At 48.5% G+C, this 23,982-nt stretch overlaps 1 protein-coding gene across 8 annotated transcripts in view; it reads left to right on the forward strand.

Annotated features, from left to right (window-relative positions):
- The window catches only part of NF1 (neurofibromin 1), a 2,143,703-nt gene that overhangs the window by 419,700 nt on the left and 1,700,021 nt on the right, over positions 1–23,982 (forward strand). For all 8 annotated transcript variants that reach the window (XM_078679713.1, XM_078679719.1, XM_078679717.1 and 5 more), the window contains exon 6: positions 5,511–5,578. In XM_078679713.1, coding sequence (XP_078535839.1) covers positions 5,511–5,578 — 68 coding nt within the window. The remainder of the gene's footprint in view (positions 1–5,510; positions 5,579–23,982) is intronic.

Genomic DNA, 23,982 nt, shown 5'->3' on the forward strand with positions numbered 1-23,982 from the left:
GCAACCACCAAATATTCCTATATTCCGCCCTGTTGCTCCAGCTACTAGACAACTAACGTCTTATTCGACGAAGCCCCCTCAAAAGATACCCCCTATGAATCTTACCCCAGACTCTTATCCCTATGTGGTGGTCCTTACCAACGTACCACCCCTTTCGGTTGGCCAAAGAGAAACCTTCCAGATGCTGAAAAACAAGGTAATGCACTGGTTAAGGGTAAACAGACCACTACCAGGGGAAGTGGATGGGCTGATAATAGGGGCAAGGAGGATAGATTGGATTGGTTGTACTCCCAAAAACTTGGGGGGGGACTGTATTGTCATCAATTTTCAAGACCCAAGGGTGGCAGGATGGATAACGAGACAGGGCTGGGGCACGAGTAGTGGTGGAATTGGCATTGTCGATCTTACCTTTTTCTACCCAAGACCAACAAGCACCCCAGCAGGTGTGTTTAGGAATTTAAACTGTCCAATCAATCCCCTCCCGGTAGGGGCTGTTTCCTTTGCTGCACCATTGCAATGGCAAAACCATTGTAATGGTCCAAACTATAATTTGGACGGCATGCAAGGTTTGGGTTGGGGTTGTTGACCAAAGACTGATTTGAGTAGTAGGGGAGGTACAACCTGTTGGAATTTATGTGGGAACCTTAATGCTTCTGTTTTGAATATTAATGTGGTGACAAATGAAATAAATGCTGGTGAAAAGATTGTACTTGTGGATGATGCAAGTGAGGAGTTAACGCAAAACCAGGGGAGTGGGGAATTACCCACACCAAGCATTGCTGGTACTCAAGAAGTGGAGCACAATACTATGAGAAATGATCAAAATTGGGGAGGGCATGGTGGCAGCCCAGTCAACCTCCCTACCTCGTCCTTGATAAAAGCAGTATGTAGGGATGGTCCTATCGCAGGGAAGTTTATATCTTGGAATATTGCAGGATTGGGTAGCAAGCTGTTGTCACAAACCTGGATGGATTTTATTAATGGGTTTGAAGTGTGTTTTTTACAGGAGACATGGGCTTGCGATCCCATTTTTCTTCCAGGCTATTTAAATTTCTCTATTCCAGCAAATAGAGGTCCCAGGGGTAGGCCAATGGGAGGTCTTACAATTTGGATCAAGCAGAGTTTGGAAATTACAATAAAAGTGTGTGATTTGGGCTGTAGAGACATTTTAATGTTGTGAATGTCTTCAGAAAAGTGGGGTGTAATAGACTTTTATAATGTTTATGCCAGGGGCACCAATACTGGGAGTTCCCCCATTCTAGAGGCCCTGTCTACCTTTCTAGAAACAAAGTCTATTGGAAATAGAGTAGTAGTAGCTGGGGATCTAAATAGGACCTTTGAACCCCTAGACAGCACTGATGATCCCCTGGGGCAGGAGGAGAATAATCTTTGGGGAGTCCCTACTTTAAATCTTGCCCCTGTTAAACGCTGGACGAAGGACATACTTCTCTTAAATGCCATGTGTCTGGAATATGGGATGAGAGCCCTTAATGGGAGGACAAAGGGCGATAAGGAGGGTGCGTGCACATTTGACAATGGCCATAATAGAAGCAGGATAGACTACGTTATATTTAGTCTTAATCTTTGGCAGGGGGTTTGTGACATGGAAATCAAGGGTAGGTTAGAAAGCGATCACAACCCCCTCTGTGTGACCCATACCTGGTGGACGGTCCCCCAGTACAACTTGCAGCCAATGGATGGTTTATTCCCTGACATGGCCAACGATATGCGCAGATTGAAATGGCCATGTGTGTTGGCGAATGCGGAATCCATGGACTTCATAAGTTCTGAGGTGGACTGTGCTCTCGCCTCTATGGAGTTAGTAAGTCCCGTAGTCCCAGGGTCTAGGGTAATTACTGACATCCACAACAATCTTTTTTCTCTTCTAAAACCACATTTTATGAGAACACACAAGTCAAATCGTACACTACCTCCCAAACCAGCCAGGTGGTTTAATCAACAGTGCAGGGCTGCTAGATTAGCCCTGGGTAGTGCTATTAGGAGCAGGGATAGGGCTGCGATTAGTGCAGCAAGGAAGAACTATAACGCAAGCATATCCCTGGCTAAGAAAACGTGGGACGAGAATTACTGGGTTGAATTACCGGAGGCCTCTGGAGCGAAGGATTCCAGGCTCTTCTGGAAGATAGTGAAGTGGGGTAGAGGTGGCATCCCAAATAAACCAGACAATAATGTTGCTGAGGCTGCTTGGGTGAATTATTTTAGACCCCAATATGCAGAGACAAAGGAGGTGGTGGTGGGCGAAGTGATTCCAGCTGTATTTCCTACTGATAACTTGTTTTCCCCCAAAGAAGTTGAAATTGCAATAAGCTCCGTACAAGGGGGAAGGGCCTCGGGTTTAGACGGGATACCCTCGGATGTTTTTAAAAATGATAAACCAAGGTGGGTTAGGTATGTGCTCTTATTGGGGAATGCTATCGCAAAGGGCGTGCTAGTCCCAGAACAATGGAAGGGAGCAATTATCATACCGATCTATAAAAAAGTAGATCGGTCCCTCCCGGCCAATTACAGGCCAATAAGTTTGATTGCCACTATCCAAAAAGTGATAGGGAAGATGGTGGTAAACAAACTTATGGAATGGGTGGATGAGAATAATTCCCTCTCCCCTTACCAGGCAGGTTTTCGGCGGGCTACTAGCACTATTGATCAGGTGTTTCGTTTCACTATGCTACGGTGGGGGACGGTATTTCTAGGCAGGGGCAGCCTGTATGTCGCCTTTGTCGACTTGCGGGCTGCCTTTGACTTAGTCCCAAGGAGCAAGCTTTGGACGGTCTTAAATAAAATAGGTATCCCAGCAGAATTGCTTACTCTAATCATGAGGTTGCATGAGAGTAATTTCGCTAAAGTCCAGTGGGGCCTGAATGGTCAATCGACCGTTGACTTTCCGGTTGAACGGGGGGTTCGCCAGGGCTGTGCAATGGCACCCTTGCTTTTTTCATTATTTATTAATGGAATTGTAGGTAGGATGGTGGATGCTAGTGTTGACGCACCTTCGTTAGCGGGCCTCAGGATCCCGATCCTGATGTTCGCTGACGATACGTTAATTATGTCCAAGACCCCTTCTGGGCTACAACGTGCCTTAAACATTTTTGATGGGTTCTGCCTGGAGCATGGCCTCAAAGTTAATGTTGGCAAGACCAAGCTGATGGCTTTTTCCCCAAGATGTAAACCTCGCCCCAGGATTTACCTGAATAATATCGAGCTTGAGGTGGTTAGGGAGTTTACCTATCTGGGGGTGCAAATAGCAAATAGCCAAGGTTGGTCCCATCATATAGAAAAAGCAGTTTTGAAACATCAGCAAATTTCGGGGGCACTACGGGTTTAGCACAAAAAATCAAAAACAAAACCTGTGCTTGCCGTATATGATGCAAAGGCAATAGGGTCGGCCCTATATGGGGCTGAGCTGTGGGGCTTCGAAAAGCCTACTTCCCTACAGATAGCAGAGAACAGGTTCTTTAGGGGAATTACGGGACTTCCCCAGAGCACCCCTCTAATCCCGCTTAGCCTTGATCTTGGGAGAAGATCTGTTATTGACCGAGCTCGATTGCGTCCCATTTTATACTGGAGACGTCTATGGACCACCCCCGAGATCAAGCACTATGCAGATGGGTTTCTTGCAATAATCAAAGTTGACACCTTCCACAAAATATCATGGCTGAAAAATCTAAGGGCTATGCTAGGTGAACTTGGCCTCTCCAACCTTTGGGACAATCCCGCGGGGGAAGTTTTTCCAAACAAAGATACCCTTAAGACTTTATACTGGGATTGGATAGATGGTAGGCTTTGGAGGGGTACAAAATCTGATACGATGGGGGGTCGTTTTCTGGAAATTAAAATGTGTCCCGCGTTAGAACAGTATTGGGACAGTATAAGTGTCCCTATGGACAGGAAGTTAATTTTCCAGTTGATATCAGGTTCTCTCCCCTTGAGATATCTAACAGGCAGATGGAGGAGTGTGAATACCCTGTGCTGCCCAGCATGTGGGGCAGCCAATGAAAGCATAGGCCACTTCCTATTTGTTTGTAATCTCTACGCCATCCCAAGGAGGGTGTGGCTAGCTCCAGTTTGTAAGAATCTTGGGACATCTAGTGGTGCTGAGGCATTGAGAATCATTTGTACCTCCACTGACGAGTATATTGTTATGGGAATGGCTAGGTATTTGGGGTGGGCGTGGTCCATTAGGCGGAGGGTTCTTTCTATAAATGCAATTTGATTCCTGTTTTAAATGTGTGTTAACTTTCGAACTGATTAAGCTTGCACAACTGTTTTAGAAATATTGTACCTGTATAAATGTGATTTAAATATTTATGTGATGAATTTTAAATGTATGTTGTGCTTTTATGAGTATATACCTCGAATAAAGCTTTCAATAATAATAATAGTAATCCCAAGCTGCAAAATTGTTAGAAGTAAATTCCTACACCATTATGCCAGATCAATGAGCTATTAGGAAGCAGTTTGATTTCAACCTAAGGACCAGTTACTTATTGGATTTAAGGTTAATAAATTATGGCGTGGGACGGTTGAATTTTTAGAGTGTTCCTTTAGCTTTCAAGACTGGTGCGAATTTTGGTTCTGGCCGTTGGGTGGTAGTATTTATGAAGCTGCTAATGTGAGGGTAAGTAAACTTTCCTTTATTCTGTGTTTATTATTTTTTATTTTACTTCTGAGAGGGCAACAGTTTTTCAGTGCACTTTGCTCCTCTTGTGAGATGGGTACAACTGAATTTGTTATACATGGTCTTACTGGCATTTGCATTGTTGAATAATGTAGTCCGCAGAACAGTTAGCCAGTGGAAATGGTTGACCATGGATTTGTTGTGTTAAGTCTTAAGTTAGCCTCTAACACATGTTCTTTTAACTTTGATAGTCTATCCTACCTGTGGCCCTCCCTAACAGGATTGTGTTGCCTATCTGTACACCACAGAATTCAGTGAAATGCAGCTTTTAAGAGATAGCATAGCTTTAACTGCTGCCATGAAAGCAGTGCTAGGATTTACTCTTGTGTTTACGTTGAGGCTGCTACAAAATTGAGGAGTTGTTTGCATTTGTTAAGTTTTAAATTGCAAATATTGTTTTCCCTCACATATCTGGCTACATATTGTGAGGCAGTTGCCTCCTCTGGTGCTGTGTGACTGCTGCATCTTGCCTTCTCCAAGTGACACACTGAGAAGTTGCTTTTTAGGAAAGGAGCCTGTCTCTAAATCTGATTCTCTTCTTGTCACTCAGTGCCAAGCAGTTAAATGTGAGGACAATTCAGTAGAGGAAAGGGCATTTCTGATTGAAGGCCCTTTGCTTGAGTAGGAAAAGCATTTCAGCTAAGTGGCTGCTAAACACTCATTTATATAGTTCTGTTCCTTCCAGATGTCATTTGACCATGTTTGGTTAAATAGGGTATGAAGCGCTAATGTGTGTGTTCTCGAATCAGTGTAATCACGGAGTTACTTTTTTTGTATTTAAATATATTTGTAATAGTTTGCTTTTTTTTGACAGAGACAGTACTCAAATTTAAGTCTTTGAAGAAAGTTGCTCAACTTGGAGTAATAAATAGTCTTGAAAAGGTATGTTTTTTACATTGTTCTTTGTAAAAGTAATTTTGTATTTTAGTTAATTTGGATGCACATGTTAAAATGTAATGTACCTTGCATATTAAGAAGATAAAATGTTGTTGCCGCAGAATTTGATCACTTCCTAAAAGTATCATTTGCTTTAACATTTTTTAGGAGTTGATGTAAGAACTTGAATTTTTGGTTGAATGGGGTGTTAAGCCTGGTGAAGCAGCAACCATAATCCTTGTCAGGGTGAGGCACAAGCTGACCCAAAATTAACCCTTGGTCAACCCTCTGGTAGCTTGACACAGAGCTGTCCGGCTTAACTTTGAGGTAATGCGTAAAGTATTTTTTTATTAAAAGCAACAAGACCAAAATGGCAAAAATCCAACAGTAGAACCAGAAATATGTAATTTAAAATATTTCCGTGAAAATTGTGCCAAAAGCACAAAATGCAATTTGTGGATATCCGGTCGTACTGGACCAGAAAACAATCACACGTTCAGGCTGACTGCGATGGAGCGCTGGCTGGCTACAGGGACCCAGTTATGCCTGCTTAGCAGAGTACCTAAATCCCTGGTAGGTGGAGCATTGTGGGGATCCGTGTCGAAGATGCGTTGTGCAGTCGAGGCGATGCACCAGTTCTGAGGTGCGTCGAGGCTGCGATGCGAGAACCTGTGTTGATGTCTAGGATTCAGCTGACAACGGCTTGCTATGCAAAGGCCGGCATCAGGGATGCATCTCAGTCAGGCAATGCATTGGTTCCGAGGAGCTGAAGGGCTGTGATGCGGAGTCCAGCTCATCTTTGAGGCTGTCATCGACGATGGATGCAAGGGCCTGCACTGAGGTTGCGCCTTGCTGCGGGGGTTTCACAGAGGGAAGTTTTTGTGACTGGTCTCTTCAATGCTGCATCCTCGATGCGCTGGTTCTGCTCAGGTTTCCACTGTGCATCAGAGAAGATGCGTCGGTTCCACTGGGCCCACAGAGCTTCGCAGAGCACCGTAGGCCCATTTCCTAGAGTACCATACTGCGGTGGCACCACTTGGCTAGGGAGACTCTCGGATGGTAGAGTCCAGGTACTGGAGTCACGGTTGTTGGAGCCTTCTGTCCCTGGAGCTCAAGTCAGGAGGCCAGCAAACTAGCCCTTGGAGTCACTCTGGGGTCCGGAGTTCACATAATGCAGGTCTAGGCCTTCTAACCCTGGCAAGAGGGCAGCAGGTCAGCACAGCATGGTAGCAGTCCATCCTTCAGCAGCACAGCAGTCCTCCCGTTAGAGTATGCACAAGACCCAAAATGTACTGAAGAGTTGATGTCTGAGGTCCAATAGTTATACCCAGTTGTGCCTTTGAAGTGGGGAGAAGCTTCTAGAGGTATGCCTTTGAAGTGGGTAGAATCTTCTAAAGGTATGCCTTTGAAGTGTTCAGGTGCCCCTGCCTTCCTCGCCCTGACTCCAGACTAACTACAGGGGGTAGGCTGCTTCATGTAGAGGGAGGACACAGCCTGTTCAAAGTGTAAGTGGGGCTTTGGGCCATCCCCTCCCTGTCATCCTGCCAGTGATGGCCCATCCAGGCAGGCACACCTAAGCTCCTCATTATATGTTGCAGCCTATAAGAAATAGATGAAGCCTAAGTGTCAACTACAGCCGGTCATGTGACCTAGAGACAGGCTGAAGGCACCAAATAGCTAATGGAGAAAATGTCAACTTTCTAGAAATGATATTTTCAAAATGGTAATTTAAAATTGACCTTCACCGTCAGTTAGGATTTTACATTACAATTCCAAAGACACCAAACATGTACTGGTTATTTGCTCCTATTTAGAAATTGCAGCTTATTAAACGGAATTAAGGAACTCCAGTGCTATTCTATTGTAGAGGTAGGCCTTGCAGTAGTGAAAAACTAATTTAAGAAGACCTACCCTAGAGGTGACATATCTATCAAAAAGGAAATTTTGGGCTGACAAAAAAGGTTTATTTTGCCAGATTGAAATTGCAGTTTAAAACTGCTCATAGGCTGCAATGGGTGGTCTGAGGCATGTTTAAAGTGCTACTTAGGTGAGTGACTCAATCAGTGCTGCAGGCACATTAGTGGCAAGAGAGAACAAGGGTACCCCGAAATACGATCCTGGGGTTAGAATATGTTAAAAGGGAACAATGGTAGCTTTCTATACAGTGAGAATACAGTGAGAAAGTGCTCCCAATGTGGTTATGGTAAGACAAGTACATTGTAATCTCATGGTAGATTTGTAACATAATCGCGGCCCTACGAAGTGAGGGATGGGTAGGTGGGGGATGGTTTACTGTGTGGGGCGCAGAGCTAGTGATATTTAGTTTGACGAGCTGTAACTTCATGTGCGTTACTCGTTGTGGTAAACTTGCACTTGGAAGGTAGTCACTGTCCAGGGAGAGTGGAGCCTTAGTCCCTGTCGTCAGGTCAGGCACTGTGTGAATCTGTAGATGACCCTACCCTCACCTAGTAGGGCCGCGATTATGTTACAAATCTACCATGAGATTATGATTTACTTGTCTTACCATAATCACATTGGGAGCACTTTCTCACTTTATAGAAAGCTCTCATAGGGACATACTGTAACCATACTTTTATTCAATTTAGTTTGAGACTGCTCACCATATATCCTGAAGATGATCTTAAATAATTAAAGATCGAAACGCCGTCGACCCTCACAACAGGAACCCCCTTCATTGTATATATTCATGTGGAGTTCCATTTTTGTTGTCAATGTGATATGTTTTTAGTTCACCCTCACTCTGTCACATTACGCACTATATCACTTTAAGTGAGTACTCGACTATAATTTGAAGTACCATTTCAGACCAGTGTATAAAATAAAAAACTGTGAATCCATACTTTATATATGGTTCCCTACATCTTTGCTCCCTTGTTGATTTATTGCCTAGATTAAAATTGAATTTGCATGGACCCCTCCGGGTCTCTCATTTTGGACCCACTGAGGCAAACCCTGAACCACTGTTCCCTTTAAACGCAGGCACATTAGTAGCATTTAATTTATAGGCCCTGGGCACAGATAGTGCCACTTTACTAGAGACCTACAAGTAAATTAAATATGCCAGTTGGGTATAAGCCAATTCTACCATGTTTAAGGAACGAGCACAAGCACTTTAGCAATGGCTTGCAGTGGTAAAGTGCTAAGAACCCTAAAGCCAATAAAAACAATGTTTGCAAAACATGTGGATTGAAGGCAGAACCTTGGCTGCAAAAGCACGTCAAGGATGCCAGTTCTAACTGTTGCCCATTTTTTTATACTCTGCATTTCGAGTTGTACATCTGCCCTATCAATTTTATTATTATAAACCCTTGGCTTAATATTAGTTTATCTTATGGTGACTGTGCATTTATAGTTTGAAAACCAGGATTTGCAACAGAATATTTTCTGTTTTTGTCATTTTTCTGGAAATAGTTCCCGTTAATCTATTGAAATCTATTTAAAGGTGATTTGTCTGAGCAGAGATAACTATAGTCTGCATCCTTCAGCAAATGTCCATTATAGTTTTTAAGTGTAGTGAGCAAATCTCCTGCTTATCACTCATGTGAATCTGGTCACTTTTTGAGGTACTTGAGTCCTTTTACATTTATCCCTATTGTCACAGATGCATCAGAAACCAGATGTTCTGTGCTTCTTAAATGCCAGGTACCTCCCTTTTAGTCGTTGGTTCTCAGAAGGGAATGATGGTGATAAAAAGAATATTTCGTTTGTGCATTGTTCTTAAGTTAAGTTAGCATTCACGGCACCATTTTATGATTAGCTGACATTTTGGATCATGTCGTCAACTGCATATTCCCTTCTCGAGAAGCAGCCTGTGGAATGTTCCATTTCTCCAAGGTTAGGCCTTGCTTTGCTAATGAATACACTGTTCTTATTAACGCATACCTTTCCCATAGACAGAGGCCTTCTCCCACTAGTCTAGCGGTAGGCATGGACAGAACGATCTTGGCATAGAGATAATGTGTGCCCGGCCTCAGAGTCAAAACTCATCCTACTGTACTCCTTTGTTTTAGCTGCACCTGCTAGTAAAATTCCATCATGGGCGGGACTTCCTTGGTTCAGAAATGTACATAATATATCTCTGTTTGCTGAAGCCAGTCCCCCTGAAGCAATCCCAGGAGGCTGATCAGACTGGACTCCACTCGAGTGTACCTGAATAAATATACTTGGTTTGTATTCTCTACTGTCTGACCTACTCTTAATTTGTATGGAAGGCTGAGAGGTGGTTGCGAGTGACCCGGGTGGCCCTAATCAGGTACTCGATGGAGTACCTGATTAGGGCCAATGGGTCACTCCATTGGGTGACTGGCCCAAAGGGCCAGTCACCCAATGGAGTACCCGAACAGGTACTCCATTGGGTGACTGTTAGAACCGGGGTCTCTAGTTGGCAGGGGTATGCACCCTAGTCCAAGTAGGGACAACCGCTTCCGACCTGGTAGCTTGGCGCAGAGCAGCAAAGGCGTAACTTCAGAGGCAATGTGTAAAGTATTTGTGCAACACCCCAACAGTCCCCAGTGAAACACGCACACAAGGAAAAGACACTACACCGGTTTTGTATAGAAATGTAAGTATCTTTATCTAAGAATTATGCAAGATCTCAAAAATCAGTAAGGATTCACCATCTACCTACAATAGCATCAGGCAAGGTCAATCGTCAAATCAAAAGGTGCCCAGCTCCCAGGCAAGATCAATAATCAAGGAACATGAATCCAGCCTCCAGGTAAGATCAATCATTAATCAAAATGCACCCAAAAGCTCATGTGTGCCAAGGGCTCCTATTGGTACTGTGTTTCTCCCAGTATCCTTGGTGTGGGAAAAATTATGGCACTCTCTGGCAGATCTTTTTGTGGGCCAACAGTCATTAAAAAGAAAACGATGAAAGGGTTCCCACTCAGTCTCGCGCCAGCCCACAATCTCCCCAGATGACTGGCACGAATAGAGTGTTCCCGTGAATAGGTTGAGGCAGTCCCCGGCAGTCTGTTTTTAAACACGGCAGTGCTGCGTCCTCACGTAGTGTTCCCAGTCCCCTGGGCTCCGGGAACCAATCCCAGCGCGACTCTCACTGGGGACGCTCCCTCGTTGCTGGGCAACGTCCTGGGGGTACCCAATCCCAGCGCGGCATTTCCTGGTGCTGGGTGTCACGCACCCAGGGCTTCCGAAGCTCCCGGGCCGCGGCGATGCATACGGGGCAAAGAAGGATGTTTTTCAAGCGATCTTGGCGTACTTTCCACCCGGGCTGCGGTGATAACGCTTGGGAGGCAGTTTTAAGTATCTCCTAAACAGAAACAGTGGCGGCGACGTCCAGGGCTCAGCGCTCTCGCTGCACAGCGCTATACCATGCCTTAAGGGCTCCTGAGGGCACCCGAGGTTAACAGGGCTTCAGCGCTTCAGTCCCTTCACAGCGCCGCAACGTGTTGGCAGATCCTGGGCTTCGGTGGCGATTTGGGGATAAATCAAAGGTCCTTACACCCCCAGCGCTGCAGAGGCAGTTCAGACAGCCAGGAAGCTTGGTGGTCCATATGAATCCCCTCTAGGCAGGGGGTTAGACAGTCTCTGTAGTCTTGGCGATTCTTACAATCCCCACAGTGAGTAGGGGATTAATTAGCCACTTGGTGGAGACACTCTGGTGATGGTATTCCTTCAGGATCAGCAGGCAGTAGGGCAGCTCAGTAGGTAGGGGCAGCAGTTCCTTGGAGCAGTCAGCCTCCTTCCAGTTGGCAATCCTTCCTGGCGCGGCAGTCCTCAATCCCGCAGAGTTTCTTCCAGGTCCAGCAGTGTAACAAGAACGTGAGGCCAGGACCCTCCCTTATATATTCTACAGTCCAGGGGCTGGAAAGTGGTGGAAGTCTCTGGAAGGGTCCGGGGGCAGGGACTTTTGGAAGAGTCCTGGGAGTTCTGGTATGTTCCCTGCCTTCCCTGACCTAGCTGTCACAGAGACGAGAGACAGGCCGTTAAGGCTACAGTGGGCAGCCCATCACAGCTCATCCCAGGGAAGAAGGTGTGAATCACCACTCCCACCTCCCAACCCAGGCAGGCTATCAGTATGCAGAGGGGAGGGGGGAGTCTGCAGAGCCTAATCTAAGTGTAGGCAGGAAAAGGTCCCCTTTATAAAAGCGGGATCCCTAGCATATGAATGCCCAAACCCTATATATCATTGGAAAGGGTTCCCCGCCCCGAGTCCAACAAGACCAAACATGACAGACTTATTAGGTCCCTGTCAGAAGTTATTCCATAAGGGGAGGTTCCCAATGTTAGCCTATGGAGGATTAAGCTTACTGCGGTAGCAGTGGCTTGTGGCAGATATGCCAGTCTCACAAGGTTTTAGGGGAGAGCACCTGCACCTCAGCACTGTTTAGCAGTGGTGAGGCGCCCACAGTCCTAAATCCAACAAAAGGTAAGGAACAAATGGGAGGCAAAAGGGCAAAAAGGTAGGGAAAGACCACCCTAAGGCTGACAGGTCCAACACGTGTCCCCCCCCCCCCCCAAGCTGAAAGTGGGGAGAACTACCTAACTCTATGGAGTTCTCATCACTAAGGCGGAAAAACCTAGAGAGACCGTCAGCATTGGCGTGGTCTACTCCGGGTCTACGTTCCACCCTGATCCCCTGTTGGGAAATGGACCACCTCAACAATTTGGGATTCTCGACCCTCATTTGCATGAGCCACCTGAGGGGCCGGTGGTCAGTCTGAATCAGGAAGTGGGAGCCAAACAAGTATGGCCTCAGCTTCTTCACAGCCCAGACTACAGCAAAGGCTTCCCTCTCTATCGCACTCCACCGCTGTTCTCGGGAGGAGTAGCCTCCTGGAGATGAAAGCTACTGGTTGGTCCCGCCCCTCCTCATTGAGTTGCGAAAGTACTGCCCCTATGCCATGCTCTGAGGCGTCCGTTTGGACAATGAACTCTTTGGAGAAGTCAGGGGCCCTGAGCACAGGAGCTGTGCACATGGCCTGCTTTAGAGAGTCAAAGGCTTTTTGGCAAGCCTCTGTCCAAATGACTTTTTTAGGGTACTTCTTAGAGGTTAGCTCAGTCAGGAGGGCCACAATGGTGCCATAGCCCTTGACAAATCTGCGGTAGTAACCTGTGAGGCCCAGGAATGCCCTGACCTCAGTCTGTGTTTTGGGAGGCTCCCATGCCAGGATGGTTTCTATCTTGGCCTGTAGGGGCTGCACCTTGCCCCCGCCTACCAAATGTCCTAGGTAGACTACCGACCACTGCCCTATCTGGCATTTGCTGGCTTTGATATTCAGGCCTGCCTGCTGCAGGGCCTGAAGCACTTCCTGGAGGTGACCCAGGTGGTCCTCCCAGCTGCTACTGAAGACAGCTATGTCATCCAGGTAGGCAGCAGAGAAGGCCTCTAAACCGGAGAGGACCCGGTTCACCAGCCGCTGGAAGGTGGCAGGAGCATTTTTCAATCCAAAGGGCATCACTCTAAACTGGTAGTGGCCCTCTGGGGTGGAAAAGGCGGACCTCTCTTTAGCTCCGTCTGTTAGGGCGATCTGCCAGTACCCTGACGTGAGGTCAAAAGTACTCGGGTATCGGGCAGCCCCTAGTCGGTCAATGGGCTCATCCGCCCTAGGGATAGGTTGAGCATCAGTCTTGGTCACAGAGTTCAGTCCCCTGTAATCCACACAGGACCTAAGTTCTGGTGTGGTGCCCGGTGGGGCAGCCTTTGGTACTAGAACCACCGGACTGGACCAAGGGCTGTTGGAGGGCTCTATCACCCCCAACTCCGGCATCTTAGTGACTTAACTCTGGATGCTGGCCTTCACCTTATCCGACAGCCGGTAAGACTTGGCTGTCTCCTGTGTCCACATCATGGGTACACAGGTGGGTAATCCCAGGGATAAGGGAAAACACTGCGGCGAACTGCCCCAGGACTTGACGGCAGTCCCTCTGTTGCTCAGGAGACAAGGATGGGGAGAGGACCACTCCCTCCACCGATCCATCCTTCTCTTTGGAAGCGAAGAGGTCCGGGAGAGGTTCACTTTCCTCTTCCTCTGCCCCTTCAGTCACCATCAGTAAGGTGAGCTCAGACCTCTCATGGTGGGGTTTGAGGCGGTTGGCGTGTAGTACCCTGTGGGGTTGCCTGGGGGGGTCTTAAGGTCCACCAGGTAAGTGGCCTTACCCTTCTTCTCCAATATCTCATAAGGGCCAGTCCAGCGATCCTGGAGGGCACTAAGCTCCCCAGGCTCCATGACCCACACCTTCTGTCCAGGTTCTAGCTCCACAGGGTGAGAGTTCTGGTCGTACCATTCCTTCATCACCGCCTGGCTGGCCTCTAAGTTGCCAGAAGCTTGCTTCCACAACTTAGCCATTTGGCTGCGGCAGGCCAGCATGTAGCTCACTACATCTTGGGGAAGCCTCCTTGGAGTTTTCTCCCACCCATCCTTCACTAGACTGAGAGGTCCCCTAACAGGGTGACAGTACAAGAGCTCGAAGGGGCTGAAACCCACCCCCTTCTGCGGTACCTCCCTGTAGGAAAACCACAAACAGGGCAAGAGGACGTCCCACTTTTTCCTCAGGCAGACTCCTGATCATGCCCTTTAGGGTCTTGTTAAATCTCTCCACGAGACCATTAGTCTGTGGGTGGTAAGGGGTGGAGAACTTATAAGTAACCCCACACTCCTTCCGCTTGGATTGCATGTAAGCAGACATAAAATTGGTGCCCCTGTCGGACACCACCTCTTTTGGGAAACCCACTCTGGTAAAAAAACTCCATCAGGGCCCGGGCCACAGCAGGTACAGTGATGGTTCTCAGAGGAATAGCCTCTGGGTACCGGGTGGCGTGGTCCACCAGGACCAGGATAAACCTGTGACCAGAAGAAGTCGGTGGATCCATGGGCCCAACGATGTCGATGCCCACCCTCTCAAAAGGGGTGCTAACGACAGGCAGTGGTTCCAAGGGAGCCTTCAGCTTAGCCCCTGTTTTCCCACTAGCTTGGCAGGTCAGGCAGGTCCTGCAGAATGTATCTGAGGAGACCCTCGTCTGCGGCAATACAAATGTGGGACAAGCCTAGCAAAGGTCTTGTCTTGGCCCAAGTGTCCTGCCAAAGGGATCTCATGAGCCAGTTCCAAAAGAAAGGCCCTGTAGCACTGGGGGACCACTAAGGCCCTTGATGACCCATGCACAGGAGCCTTGGGCTCACTGTAAAGGAACCCATCCTCCCAGTAAATATGATCCTTTGCTGAGGCATTGCCTGCTGCTTGGGCTTCGGCCTGTCGCCTCCTGCCCTCAAGTGTGGGGCACTCCTGTGCCCGGCAAAACTCCTCCCTGGTGGGTCCTCCTTCCACCTGCCACCCTGCAGAGGTAGGTAGGTCCACCAAGGGAACAACGTCCTCCTCCATGGACTCCGGTGCGACCTCCTCAGGTACCCCATCCATCTCACGGGGTGACCGCCCCGGGGCGGGCTTCCCACGCCCTCGGGTTCCTCCCTTTCTAGCAGCTGGCTGGGCTTTTTTCCCAGGCTCCAGCCCTGGTTGACTCCCTTTCCGGGCAGCCATGGACCGTGTGGTAGCACAGATCCACTCAGGTAACCCCAGCATCTCCACATGCGCTTTGAGCTCTACCTCCTTCCAGGCTGTGTGCTCAAGGTCATTCCCTAACAGACAGTCCACTGGCATGGCAGGGCTCACAGCAACTCTTAAGTCCTGAAACCCCTCCCCACTCAAATGAACCTGTGCTAAGGGATAATCACCCTCCCGGTTGTCAGCCATCGCAACTGGATGGAATGCATCGGGAATTATTTGCTCTGGGGACACCAGCTGACTCCTTACCATAGTCATGCTGGCACCTGTGTCCCTCAGGGCCTCCACCCCCTGACCATTGAGGGCGACCCACTGCCTATACTTAGTAGTATTGGAGGGCACGTGGACCTTAGGAACCATCTCACTGTCCCCCAGAGACACTAGGACAAGCCATGCCCCCTCACTCCCATCATCTAGGGACAGCTCCTCCCCAAGCGCTACACTAGCCACCCCAGGGTTTTTACCTCCAGTGGGCTTTGGTGCTGTCTTGCGACACTTGGGATCCCCCTTGTAGTGTCCAAGTTCACCGCACTCATAGCACCGGACAATTCTGGGCTGCTGACATTTGTCAGGATAAGTGGGCTTCTGGTGGCCAGATTGGGGCTGGGACCCAGACCCTTTCCCTTGTAAATTATTTTGGGGGCCTTTGGAAAACTTTCTTTTTGTCTGCCCCCCTCTTTCTTCTGGTGGGAACCCTGACCACCCCTTTGGGAGTCCCCCCCAGAACCCCTGTTGGACACCTTGGTACTGACCCAGTGTTCCGCCTCCTCCGCAAGCTTCCTAGGATTGGTCAACTTGCGGTCAACCAGGTGTTGGCGCATCTCTGGAAAACATTTCTCTAGAAGGTGCTCTCTTAAAAACAAGTCATACAACCCTTCATAGTGATGCACATTGCTGCCCCACACCCAGCCCTCTAAAGCTTTACTAGCGTAGTCCAGGAAGTCTACCCAGTTCTGTGTGGGAAGTTTGTGGCTATTCCTAAACCTCTGCCTATACCTTTCAGGGGTAAGACCGAACCTCTTAAGCAATGCTTCTTTCATAACAGAATAGTTGGTCTGGTCTTCCTTTTCTAGGCTAAGGAGGGTGTCCCTAACTTCCGGAGGTATGTATTTGTACAGACCACCCCCCAGTGACTCTCTGGGACCCCATGGGCTCTTAGTGACATCTCATAGGCAGCTAACCACTTATCAATATTATCCCCCACCTTAAAACTGGCCATCACATCTTTAGGCATAAAGACCCTGGACTCACGTGAAGCTTCCGTAGGTATGCTGCCACCACTCTTGATGCTGTTCGTCCCTGCTTGTAGGGCTCGAATTTCCAGTTCCTTCGGGTTGAGCTCATGGGTAAGTTTCCTCTCCTCCATGGCCCACCTTTCTATCTCACGCTCCCTTTCCAATTTGGCGAGTTCCAATCTAAAATGTCTCTCCTCTCTCCTGCCCTCCAATTCCTCTGAGGACAGGGTCCTTACTGACACACTACTGCCTGCCCTGGAAGGTACCCTTGTACCTGGTAACAAGTTGCCATTTTCCACCAAGGGCAGTAGGTCAAGTTCTCCTGTGGCGCTGTGCTCCGTTCCGTTCCGTGCCCGTCCCCTTCTCCTTCTGGGTGGGCCGTTACCCATGCCCTCAAGGCTTTCTGAAGCTCCGTCTTTTTGGTGCTCCGCTTGAAGGGCACCCTTTTCTCCTCACAGAATTCCTTGAGATGTGCCGCCGTGTAAGTTTCCAGGTTGGCCAGCTCAAATTCCATCTTGCCAGATATGACCTCAGACGTTCGTAGAGAAAACCAATGGAACTTGGCAAATAGAACTTTGCAAAAGAGCAACCAGTCGGGGAGAATTTAACAATAATAATGCCAATTGGAGAGGATAGACAAAAAAAGGTTTCAGTGGAGTCAGGTGTAGGGTTGTGGTGTACACTGAGTCACTGCGTGGTGTTACACAAGCACAAGTCCTATCCCACCGCTCGATCACCAATGTTAGAACCGGGGTCTCTAGTTGGCAGGGGTATGCACCCTAGTCCAAGTAGGGACCACTGCTTCTGACCTGGTAGCTTGGAGCAGAGCAGCAAAGGCGTAACTTCAGAGGCAATGTGTAAAGTATTTGTGCAACACCCCAACAGTCCCCAGTGAAACACGCACACAAGGAAAAGACACTACACCGGTTTTGTATAGAAACGTAAGTATCTTTATCTAAAAATTATGCAAGATCCCAAAAATCAGTAAGGATTCACCATCTACCTTCAATAACATCAGGCAAGGTCAATCGTCAAATCAAAAGGTGCCCAGCTCCCAGGCAAGGTCAATAATCAAGGAACATGAATCCAGTCTCCAGGTAAGATCAATCATTAATCAAAATGCACCCAAAAGCTCATGTGTGCCAAGGGCTTCTGCTGGTACTGTGTTTCTCCCAGTATCCTTGGTGTGGGAAATAATATGACACACTCTGGCAGATCTTTTTGTGGGCCAACAGTCATTAAATAGAAAACGATGAAAGGGTTCCCACTCAGTCTCGCGCCAGCCCGCAATCTCCCCAGATGACTGGCACGAATAGAGTGCTCCCGTGAATAGGTTGAGGCAGTCCCGGGCAGTCTGTTTTTAAACACGGCAGTGCTGCATCCTCACGTAGTGTTCCCAGTCCTCTCTAAAGAGATGGCCCGCAATTGAGGATAACCAGCCGCCGACAACCCGCTCACTCGCAGTAACCTAAAAGCCCTGAAGTGTACCTGCGAGGGCGGTCGCGGCACAGGCCCTTCTGACTCGATCTCCGCTGTCTGCTGCTGGGTGAGGAGTGAGGAAGGCTCCTTCCTGCCCAGGCCGCTGCATGGGGAAGCCTTTGGAGCAGGACCAATAGGAGCGCGGTACGCCGATGACGCCACGGGACTCCTGGGCCGCGGGAACCAATCCCAGCATGGCTCTCGCTGGGGACGCTCCCTCGTTGCTGGGCAACGCCCCGGGGGTACCCAATCCCAGCGCGGCTTTTCCTGGTGCTGGGTGTGACGCGCCCAGGGCTTCCGAAGCTCCCGGGCAGAGGCGATGCATACGGGGCAAAGAAGGATGTTTTCCAAGCGATCTTGGCGTACTTTCCACCCGGGCTGCGGTGATGACGCTTGGGAGGCAGTTTTAATTATCTCTTAAACAGAAACAGTGGCGGCGACGTCCAGGGCTCAGCGCTCTCGCTGCACAGCGCTATACCATGCCTTAAGGGCTCCTGAGGGCACCCGAGGTTAACAGGGCTTCAGCGCTTCAGTCCCTTCACTGCGCCGCAACGTATTGGCAGATCCTGGGCTTCGGTGGCGATTTGGGGATAAATCAAAGGTCCTTACACCCCCAGGGCTGCAGAGGCAGTTCAGACAGCCAGGAAGCTTGGTGGTCCATATGAATCCCCACTAGGCAGGGGGTTAGACAGTCCTTGTAGTCCTGGCCACTCTTACAATCCCCACAGTGAGCAGGGGATTAATTTGCCTCTTGGTGGAGACACTCTGGTGATGGTATTCCTTCAGTCTCCCTGGCAGGGCAGGATCAGCAGGCAGTAGGGTAGCTCAGTAGGTAGGGGCAGCAGTTCCTTGGAGCAGTCAGCCTCCTTCCAGTTGGCAATCCTTCCTGGCGCAGCAGTCCTCACTCCCGCAGAGTTTCTTCCAGGTTCAGCAGTGTAACAAGAACGTGAGGCCAGGACTCTCCCTTATATATTCTACAGTCCAGGGGCTAGAAAGTGGTGGAAGTCTCTGGAAGGGTCTGGGGTCAGGGGCTTCTGGAAGAGTCCAGGGTGTTCTGGTATGTTCCCTGCCTTCCCTGACCTAGCTGTCACAGAGACGAGAGACAGGCCGTTAAGGCTACAGTGGGCAGCCCATCACAGCTCATCCCAGGGAAGAAGGTGTGAATCACCACTCCCACCTCCCAACCCAGGCAGGCTATCAGTATGCAGAGGGGAGGAGGGAGTCTGCAGAGCCTAATCTAAGTGTAGGCAGGAAAAAGGTCCCCTTTATAAAAGCGGGATCCCTAGCATAGTAATGCCCAAATCCTATATATCATTGGAAAGGGTTCCCCGCCCCGAGTCCAACAAGACCAAACATGACAGACTTATTAGGTCCCTGTTAGAAGTTATCCCATAAGGGGAGGTTCCCAATGTTAGCCTATGGAGGATTAAGCCTTCCTGCGGTAGCAGTGGCTTGTGGCAGATATGCCAGTCTCACAAGGTTTTAGGGGAGAGCACCCGCACCTCAGCACTGTTTAGCAGTGGTGAGGCGCCCACAGTCCTAAATCCAACAAAAGTTAAGGAAAAAATGGGAGGCAAAAGGGCAAAAAGGTAGGGGAAGACCACCCTAAGGCTGACCGGTCCAACAGTGACCCATCCTCGACGCCGGCCGGGTGAGGTCGGGCCATCGTCTGGTAGGATGGGTGGACAAGGGGTCCCTGAACGAAAGAGTTCCTGAACGCGCAGCTGCCCCATCTGTCTGGCTGATTGGTGCCTATCCCAGTGGTCAGCCCAACCGGGTTCCTGAATGGTGAATCCCCTGAATCTGGCCATTGGGGCGAAGAGTCTGCAGTTGACAATAAATTTGTTTGACCTGTGTGCACCAGGTGAGTTTGTTGATGGTGCTTTGTGGATATGGTGCCATTTTGGTTTGTCTTTGGTTCGGTCTGAGGACAGATTTTGGTTTGCATTTGGTACGGTCTGGGGACCGATTTGGATACAAAGTGTTTGTGAACACTTTGCCAGGCAACATAACGAATTTAGCTTATTTTTGTAAATGCCTGGGTTCAGCCAGCTTTTGGTTTCCTGTTGACGTTGTTGTTCTGCTGATGCTCATCTGGAAGAAAGTCCGCAAATGCCTCCGGAAGGCACTCCGAATTTTGATATGTATGTGAAGCATGGCTTTGGCCCTATTATGTTTAGTACACTATGACACAAATATACGAGGGACAATGCCGAGTTGCAGTGGCCATTGACTGGCACCTTTGATTCACAAAAAATTGCTTTCTTACAGGAGAAGTTGTTTGCAAGAAGAAGTAGGCAGTCTACGTTTGATTTCCTCAGAACATGGCAAAAGGAGGTTAAACAGAGGCAAACTAAAGCGGAGAAAGAGGTCTGGAAGGGGAGAATGCAAACATTGACACCGAAAGCTGAAGCGCATGATAGAGGGAAGCAGGAGATAGGGATTGAACGTGAAGATAGGAGATTCCGGTTACAGATTGATACATTTTATGTAGCCCAAGAAGAAAATGATACGTTTGTGGAACAATTATTAGATACTCAACCCCCACCTCCGTATGCCCTGTAGAGGGTACATCCTGCTCTTTCCTCAGAGGCCCAGCTACCCGGTACTTTTGTCTCTGCGGTTTCTGCTTCTGTTATTGTTGATCAGACTGCCTAGGCCATGGCACCTGCTGTACTTTCCTTGCCCTCATAGTCTATGGCGACTGTTAGTACTCCTGCAACGCCTATTGCTTCTGCGTCTCTCTCTCCAGCTCTAACACCCATGACGCAACCGACAATGACGTTGGTGCCCACTCCCTCTGTTACCCCCACTGTGTTCCTCCATTCCCTGACATTACTGAGTAGTGGGACACCGGTACGCGGCCCTGAGGATTGAGATTGGACGATATTTAAGGAACGTATGTGGTGGACGTTGGTCCGATCTGATATGGGAGATGCAGAAAAACAGGTGGTGGCTAATCGGGCTGCACAGTGGGCTTGTAACCCCATTTACAGTGTGGTAGACGTGTGGAGTGTGATGAAAGATTATGAGCCTTTTGTACAACAACATGCCCTTGAGCACATGTCAGCTACTTTGATCAGTCTTTGGGAGCAGTATTTCAAGGGTGCAGCACCACAGATAATATACAATATTAGGGATCATGTGCATGTTACTGATATGGAGCCTGCTCATGTCTTTGGTAATGTTGCGATGTTGGTCGCTTATCAGGGAAGGCTGCTAAAGAAGAGCCCCACCCAAGTAACTCAGTTTCTGATGCAAGAGGTTCATCCTATATACCATCCTGAGATACCAGAGCTGAGGGATAAACATGATCATGTGGCTAGGCCAAGGGTAGAAGCCTGTTTCCAAAACGATGGGTTTATACTCCATGGAAAAGGAGTGACGTTTTGTCTCTCAAGGCTCAGTTACCTAACCCTAGGAAAAATCCTTCCGCTTATTATAAGGAATTGACTGAAGCCGCCTCTTAAACAGTAATGACACTTGCTGATATTGAAATGTTTTTTGGTCTATTAGTTCCGGTCGATATTTGGAGACAAGTGCACACACAGGATCACGTCGCGGAATTGGATGGTACCTGGGATCGAATTAATGGATGGGATCAGAAACGGAAGCCAGGTGACGAGCCTAGAGCAGAGATACTTGCTTTGCCCGGCCTTATCTTTACGTACATGCATTCTCTTATTCCTCTAAGGAAGGTTGATTGGGACAAGTTATGGGTTTGTCGTCCTGAGTAAGATAAGTGTGTCCGATTTTTTTTCTTTTTCACTCTGAAGGTGTGTTGCTAGATTATAGCGGACAGGACTGGTCGATTGAAGGTGGTGTGCAACTGTTTGTTAATAGGTTTGTTTCCAATTTTCTTCCTGAGATTGTGACCCGATTGCAAGCTTCCGAAAGCACCTGGTTCACCTCTTCCCCTACCGTTATTCTGAATATGGTGAAGTATTATGAACTTAGGGAAATGAGGAGAAGTCAGGAAAGAAGTATAAGGATTTGAAAACGAAGGTGTTGTTGCAGCTGGCTTCTAGGGGAAATGGTAGAGGACGTGGTGGTTCGGCCAGACAGCTTCCACTCACTAGCAGGCCCATAAATACTGCGCCTTTAGGGGCGAATGAGTGTTCATACTGTAGAGAGGAAGGACACTGGCATAGCAAGTGTCCGGTGCTGTTGCAGAAGGTCGCAGCCCCTAGGGGACGAAGTTCTCGTGGACGGGGGTCGTGGAGCTGGTGGGCAGGACAGGGCTCAGAATGCAGTGACCTCTCGGGGTCGCTCATATCAGAACTATATATATATATTTATTTATTTTTAAACATTTTTTTATTAGTTTTCTCCCAAACATAGAAAAATGCTCACATCATATACAGGTTCAATGTCACTGTTTTAGCCTAGCGCTTACAGACTAGTTATACAGTTGCCTCTTTATAGTACAGCAAACATGTCAATCATCACTTTGCTCTGAGTATGGTAGCATGTTTGTTAACTGGAGGTCGATGGTGTCCTTCGCTAGCCTATGTAGCTGCTATGCGGTCGAGCAATACTTTGTCTAGTTGAGCAAGACCCTCCCACAAATTACTGCAACCCTCCCTAACCCTCCCACCGGTGTGCTCATTCCTAGATGTCAATAGTATCAGACTACAATGCTGCTGGTCGTACAGGTGTTGGACAGTTCGATCCTGGAGAATGACAGTGTGTCGTTAGTCCTGCTTAGCCCTACAGTATGGTGCGTGCCCTGGAGTGATCTCGCTCCTTCAGCTCTCCAGATCATTCTATTCTACAGGGGTACTATCCAACTCCTCCCCTGACTCTGCCTCGCGGTTCTTGGCTAACTCCACCAATGCCTCCCATGCCTGCGCTGATTCCAGTGCTTTTTCTTTTTCTGTTCGTCTAGCCATCTGGAAGCGCACCACGCTTTCGCTCGCTGCCCATTTGACAAGTTCAGTGTGCCAGCGCCTAATATTAGGACCCTGTTTAGATTTCCAGTATTTAGTAAGCTCCCTCTTCGCCAGCAATAATCACAAATCTATAAATTTACTAGTAACTTTGGTCCGTTTTGTGTGAGGGAACCAATGCAATGCACACACTCCCAGGTTCGTGTCTATAGGTAGCTCGGTTACTGTACGGTGCAATTCCAGGACCTCCTCCCAATATGACCCCAATTTAGGGTAGCTCCAGAACATATGTATGAGGTTCGCCTACTCCGAACTACACTTGGGGCATTTGGCCGTGCTTACATTGAAATATTTATTAATGCGTGCTGGGGTCAAGTAGGCCCTGTGCAATGTGTAAAAGTGAATGAGGCGGAACCTGCCGTTTCGTGTACTATTCCACGCTCTTTCTACCATTTTATCCCAGGCGGTATCAGGTATTTCTTTACCCAAGTCCCGTTCCCACTTGATCTGCAGTTGTCGTAAGGGTCTCCTCCCATCCTTCCCCATCCATCTGTTAAGACATGTAATGCCGCCATAACTATGTACTGGCACGTTAGCGATGTGTCCGGCTCTGAAAGTCCTTTCCCCCACCGACGTTGAACAGTGGTTATAAGTGCCGCATGCAATAAATTATCCCCTCTAGGAAGATCATACCTATCCCGTAAAGGTTAATATGGCAGTAGAGTTCCCTCTTCATAGAGGTCCCCGATCATGTGCAGGCCCTGCTCCTCCCAATGTACTAGCACAGACCAGTCTCCCCCGTGCGGTAGTGCCGTACAGGCCCCCAGCGGGATCTCTGGTGCATATGAACGCTCTATCCCATGTCTCCTGTGGCTTCGGTTCCAGCAAGGCTGTATTATCCTCTCTTCGTGAGTTAATGTGCGCAGGCGCAACCTTTGATCCAGGATAATAAAGAAGAGTACATGCTGTGGTATCAAATGGCCCTCTACATTTGCAGGGCCCCGGAACTCCTTCGCCACTGCCTGCATAAGCCACTGAAGCTGTGCTGCAAGATAGTATTGTTGATAATCTGGTACTGCCCAACCACCCTCCGCTCTGGGCCGCATCATTACAGTGAGGGCCACCCGTCGTCTGCCATTTCCCCAAATAAAGTCCCCCTTTAAAGATCTCAGTTGTTTAAAGACTATACTTGGGTAGGGTTCTAAAATAGTAAAGCAGCCGGGGCAGGACCACCATCTTTAAAAGAACCACTCGGCCGGACACA

This window comes from Lissotriton helveticus, chromosome 3_1, assembly GCF_964261635.1.
Source record: "Lissotriton helveticus chromosome 3_1, aLisHel1.1, whole genome shotgun sequence".
Lineage (NCBI taxonomy): Eukaryota > Metazoa > Chordata > Amphibia > Caudata > Salamandridae > Lissotriton > Lissotriton helveticus.